This window comes from Malaya genurostris, chromosome 2 (genome assembly GCF_030247185.1).
Source record: "Malaya genurostris strain Urasoe2022 chromosome 2, Malgen_1.1, whole genome shotgun sequence".
Taxonomy (NCBI): Eukaryota; Metazoa; Arthropoda; class Insecta; order Diptera; family Culicidae; genus Malaya; species Malaya genurostris.
Genome location: NC_080571.1, coordinates 300,602,946 through 300,609,191, shown reverse-complemented (window position 1 = coordinate 300,609,191; position 6,246 = coordinate 300,602,946). Strand labels below are relative to the sequence as shown.

At 36.3% G+C, this 6,246-nt stretch overlaps 1 protein-coding gene across 1 annotated transcript; it reads left to right on the top strand.

Moving 5' to 3' along the window:
• Positions 1 to 416: 416 nt before the first annotated feature.
• LOC131429289 (uncharacterized) lies at positions 417 to 2,180 on the top strand. The gene is made up of 2 exons (XM_058593346.1): positions 417 to 453; positions 1,654 to 2,180. The coding sequence occupies exons 1-2, from the start codon at positions 417 to 419 to the stop codon at positions 2,178 to 2,180; spliced, it is 564 nt and encodes a 187-aa protein (XP_058449329.1).
• The last annotated feature ends 4,066 nt before the right edge of the window (positions 2,181 to 6,246 follow it).

The following is a 6,246-nucleotide window of genomic DNA, read 5'->3' as shown; positions in this document are numbered from 1 at the left end:
TTTCATGTGCGGATTAGTTTGCAAGATTCATGTTTGTATCAAGAGCAGTTGTATTGAAAATCGAATGTGAAACTTATTCATTAGGAATTGAGTCTGATATGTTTTTGTGAACGTCATTCCATTTCTTGTTTACGTAGTAGTTTTCACGAGTTTCACAATTGTTTTTTCGCTGATTTTATTACTGCCTTTGTGATGGGATCGACGCATGAGTTTTTGTATCAATTGCACAAACGTTGTGAATAAATATTCGTAATAATGGAAGAACTTAAAGATATGTTGAACAACACAGAAAAATTGCGTTTTTTCCATAGCACAACAGCTACTAAAATAATAATGTACACTAACTTAATAAATTGCACAATCAGTAGAAAAATAGAGGACAGCAACTTAATATGCTACTTGGGGTATATCGAACAATGATCTTAATCCTAGCCGCATCACAACCGGTACCAAGTAAGTGATCAATTGACAGGATTTTACAATAATAACTGCAATCTTTAGTTAAGACCAGCACCATCGTGCGCGCGGGTGGTTTTAGGAAATTTTCGATGGAAAATTTGAAGAATTTGCCAAAACCAAAAACACACAGACCTTTGAAAAACTATTATATATCTGCATGGTGAAAATGGCTGAAAAATTCGGAGGATATTCCGAGTCTTATCAAAAATAGCTCTGGAAAATGAGTGTTTCTGTGATCTTTCACAATTATTACACACATTCAAACTGAAGCGGATCTGTATGTTTTTGGTTTTGGTAAATTTTTCAAAATTTCCATCGAAAATTACCTAATACCACCCGCGCGCATGGTACTTGGACGGTGGCCTTAATCGCGAAATATTTCATTCGTATGGATTTTATGTGGCATTTTTGAAGTAGGACTTTGTTTTCATATAGGAATGCAAACTCAAAATACGAACAGTGGTCAGTTTTTGATCATTCACAGCACGCAAAAATCAAGTAAATTTACGTCTCGATAGAGGCACATACGAGGAGCGTAGTAATCGATCCAAAAATTATAACCAAATTTCACAGTTAATTGAACTGAATTTGACATTAAACCAGACAGAATATAACATTTTAAATGTTAATTGATGAAATATCAAGTCATCAGTCTAAAAAATACATAGAAAAAAGAACTATGAATTTTACATATTTACAGTGACATAATTCTACAAACGATACAATTCACAACTACTTAATTTTTCAATATATCCGCAATATTCCACTCGCACAGGGTTTTACATGCTACGAGTGTAATTTGCACTCCGGTATCAAGGGCCGCTGTATGGATTTATATGTATCAATTTTTCAACAATCAGATAAGTGCTTCTGTGATTCAGTCGAGTAACCGGTGAGCTTACGATCTAATGTTTCACTGTTCAAGTCACGCTGCTATTATCGATCTTTTGTTTTTTTATTTCATTCGAATTGAAGCCATGTAATTTCCAAATCACACAATTTTACATGTTCTTGAATATAAATTGGTGTGGAATACGACGCTCCATTTTTGTGCATCTTATAAAATGTAAAATCACAAGATTTTTTCGAACTGTGTAAGACTTGCTTTAAAATTATACGTCATACATTTTTTTTTAATTTTATACAGTTCGATTAATTTTAAACAAATTTTCGGTATCATTGGCCTTCTTCTAGGAAAGATTCTCTTAGATCTAGCATATGACTTCCCTGACAAAGACAACAATTTCATATATAAAAGCTCGATCATTTATCGTTCATCGTCTATCGTCTATCGTCTATCGTCTATCGTCTATCGTCTATCGTCTATCGTCTATCGTCTATCGTCTATCGTCTATCGTCTATCGTCTATCGTCTATCGTCTATCGTCTATCGTCTATCGTCTATCGTCTATCGTCTATCGTCTATCGTCTATCGTCTATCGTCTATCGTCTATCGTCTATCGTCTATCGTCTATCGTCTATCGTCTATCGTCTATCGTCTATCGTCTATCGTCTATCGTCTATCGTCTATCGTCTATCGTCTATCGTCTATCGTCTATCGTCTATCGTCTATCGTCTATCGTCTATCGTCTATCGTCTATCGTCTATCGTCTATCGTCTATCGTCTATCGTCTATCGTCTATCGTCTATCGTCTATCGTCTATCGTCTATCGTCTATCGTCTATCGTCTATCGTCTGTCCTCTTCACACAAGTATAATTAGTATCGAAATAAACAGCTGCCGTTAAATGACGCAGAGAAGGTTGCTCTGCTCATCACAAGTGTACCTTTCACGGATTTATTCTATACGTCGTTCAGCTCGGAAGAGAAAAAATGGAAATAAATGTTGTGGTGCACGTCAAAAAGTGGGCTATTTGTGGGTTCATTTTGTGCGCCACACACGAGAGGCAATCATTTTCGTCTGAATTCTGCCGATTTTTCGCATTCGAGTAAAACGGACTGGACGACCTCCATCATCAAGTTCTTGATGATCCTGATCAGCAACTCTCTCTTTACCAACATCCACACACGGTTGTTTTCAGGTCATTCAAAATTTCCTAAGCATTAGTTTTAAAAGCACATTTCGTATAGATATAATTGAGAATGTGTAGAACAGCAAAAAACTGCTTTCAAAAAAGTTAATTAAAAATAGTAGTAATCATAACAATACAGGCCCGTGCGCAGAGGGGGGGGGGGGGAGGGGTTATGTTCCATGAACAATAGAGTACTTTTTATGTAAAAGTGCAAATAACTTGAACCCCCCCCCCAACCCTTCTTCCCTTGAATCTCCACCCCACTTTACATTGAACACTCCCCTCCCCCTTGAATGATTTCTGCGCACGGGCCTGTGACAATAGTTGTGTAGTCCTACGTCAACAGTGAAGTTTTGTTTTCGATTTTGATTTCGATGATTAAATTTTCATAAAATTGTGATTTTTGACAGCATTTTGTTTGTGCGGTTTTGTTCTTCTTTTATTTTCGAATTCTCAAATGGTTGGGACCAACAGTAGGTTGATAATTTAAGTAGGTTGATTTCGATTCTAAGCTTACTAACCCTTTAAGTTCGCTAAATCAGCAGTGTTCAGGTTTCCGTGAGCCCAAAAAAATTGTAACCGAAGAAAAATAGATAATAGAAGAATTGAGTCACTCACAAATTTAAATTACTCTTCCATGCAAAGAAATGAAGTTGTCAAATGTTTCTGCAAAGAAATAATTCGCAGGTCCAAAATTTGGCAACATGACATAACGTTGAAAATACCACGTCATTCGAGTAATCATTTCTTTCATTAAATCGAAATTAAGGTAGATCAAGTAGTTTCAAGGTTAATACTGGTAATTTTCAACAGATTGTTTCAACACTTACGTCCCATCTCCGACCACTTGGCAGTTTTCCAATAAGCCAAAGTGTGTAAAAAAAAGGTGAAGCCATCTTCAAGAAATTTGTTGATTGAATCCTTCAATTGGTTACATCTACAGATTTGTTTTCAACGAATCATATAAGAATCGTATAAGTGACGTAACCAGTTAACCGCATAGGTTTCGTACAGATAACTCAACCGGCTTAGGAAAACTCGGACTCGTTCGAAAGTTATGATATGGTCACAGACTTTACTCAAACGATTTGCTTCGGATAAATAATAGTTAAAGTGACGTAGCCGACTAAACGCATGACCTTGTGATGGCAAAACCAATTTAAACACTCTTTGGCTTGTGCAAAAGTTACAATTTGGAAACTAGTTCATGTGTAAAAAAGTGGTAAACACTTCTCGTTCCCGAGAAATAATCATACAGAGGACGCAATCAACAAATCGCAAAAGTAAATTTTCCTGTAAATTTTTCTATGGAGCATGTCTTAATCATTTAATAACACTTATTCTATTCACTCATGTTCTTCCGATTTTTGGGTGTATGAATTAGATCGCGAATTGATATTGGGTGTCACAGTGGGTTCTGCGGTCGACAACTGTATTGGAAGGACAATTAGAGTAAATCTCTCCTTTCTGAAACAAGGAAAGACTACCGTTTTTGTTGTTCCAGCATTCAGTCAAATCGAACTCTAAAACAGACTTGAATAGCCAATTAAGTAGTTTCACAACAAAGTAGTAAGATTCTCATAGTGTACCCGGAATTCTAATGGACCGGATGTACAGTTGATATTTCGACAGTCTAAGTTTTATGTGCACAGCAAAAAATTACAGCTGTCACAAATCCACAAACGACTCAATTTAAAAGAACGTCATCCGTAAAATAGCTGAGTTTTACAAAAGATATTCAAATATGTGTCCAACACACCCAGCTTTTCAAGCAGGCTTGTAAATTTACATGTTTCAGCACTTAAAAATACGTCAGAATGCATTAGATATGCGTTATATCAGCTGTACAAATGAGTTATTTTAACGCTCATGTCGGTCACAGCAAAGACCTAAATTTACACGATTTTCATAGGTGTGTGGCTACGGATTGGAAAAATGTTCTCAACTCACATAGATTTTCTTTCGCTGATTATTGTAAAAAGTTTTGATTTGGTTAGCAATATGTAGCTGCGCAAAATGTAAAGTTTCGTTGGAAATTAGATGATCTCAGGTATATTAATGGCAGTAAAATAACATTTCATGAGCACCAAAAAATTCTTATAGCACTATATCTGCAATCCGAAAGCTCATCTGTTGTAAATTAATCAGAATTTAGCTTTAAGAATGCAAACTAGCCATAAATAATTATTATCTCTGAAAAGCCGTATATTTTGCAAAGTCAGCCCTAATTCAGCCTCAAGAGCGATTAAAATGCCAAAAAGAGACTATTTGCGGTCATAATGAGGCTTTGTGTTTATTGGGCATCTGGGTTGTTTGTTTACCTTTATCATATGGAAAATCAATTCAATTGCTTTGAAAACCGACTTTTGAATAAAGGGCCGGAAGGCAGAGTTTTATGTACCAAATCGAATATTGTACGAATCTTCGAATCTTTTCGTCGGGATCGAAAAATATTTTTGTGATTATAAGACAAAGAATATCACTCAAATTTGTCGGAGATGGATGGATCGATTTTCACAATCAGATGTTCAAATGGAAAGTCAGATGGAACCATAGGATGCTATTGTTTTTTTTTTACAAATCCGGTTTTTGATTCTGTAGTTACAGGATGACAAATTTGACACATATCGGTTTCTAGTCGGGGTTGAATAAGAAGTCTTACGGTCTTACAGGTTGAAATTAAGTATGATCCGGATCTGACTTCTAGTAACGAGATTATAAGGTCATGAGTGTTAAAAATTTCAACCTTCTTATAAATGGTGACGACTTCAAAATAGTGAGTACTGGTCTCCTAGCTAATCAACTCTTTATTAACGATTTATAATTTTAGTTTGATGTCCAGCCAGCGACTGGCACCATTAAAGAAGGTGACAAGCGATTATAAATACACTCTCCTACTCAATGCTTGATCGGAGAAATAGGTATAAAGCGAGAGGACTAGTGTTTGATGGACAGAGAAGATGTTTGGATATAAGGTATCGGTCGGGTGACGGCCAGGATGTAGACCATGTTCGATGTACGTTGCTACTATGTCTGTGAGTTTTAGTGTGGCTAAAGCAAGATCAGAGTGGCGAAATGGTAGCGCGTATGCACGGAATGCATAAGAACGCAGGTTCGAGTCCTGTCTCTGAGCGCATCTTTTTCCAAAAATTCATCTTTTCTGTTAGTTTTTCTTTCACTTGGCTTCTCCAACATATATTTCCGCTCAGTCATTGCAAAAACTGAACTCTTTATTGTTTTTATTACAGAGCTTTTAACAATAAGTTCATTCGTTTCTTCGGGGCCAGAATAGTTTTCTGACCCTATGTGCGGGGTTGGGAATTGAACCCCGGTAGGCTGCGTGAAAGTCATCGACTTACCCACCACGCTATACCCGTCCCCTACTAACCAACTTGCTATTTATTAGAATTTCCTTTTGTCGCATAAATACTACGACATATGACGATATATTTTATGTGTAATCTGAAATCGAAGGTAACATTCCCAATCATACACAATCATCCACTACAGTTTCTTCCTATCATTCGGAGGGAAAAGACATCTGAAATTTCTCTTTTGTCATCATTTTTCGCTTAAAAAACACTGTCTTGTAAGCTCTATTTAAATATTTTATTTGAAACATTGAACTTCATTCTGCGATTTGTATCAATTGTTATCTTTGGTCAACGTAACACGTTGTTGTGATTAAACAGTCATGAGCCGTAACCAATGCTGATGTTTTGTGTGCCTATGATTGCTATGCAGAAACATCATCTG

Excerpts from the sequence above, each read along its gene's own strand:
- LOC131429289 (XM_058593346.1), top strand. The coding sequence starts at position 417 with ATGATCTTAATCCTAGCCGCATCACAACCGGTACCAA. Across the intron at positions 454-1,653 it reads CGCATCACAACCGGTACCAA|GAAAGATTCTCTTAGATCTA; the intron begins GTAAGTGATCAA and ends GCCTTCTTCTAG.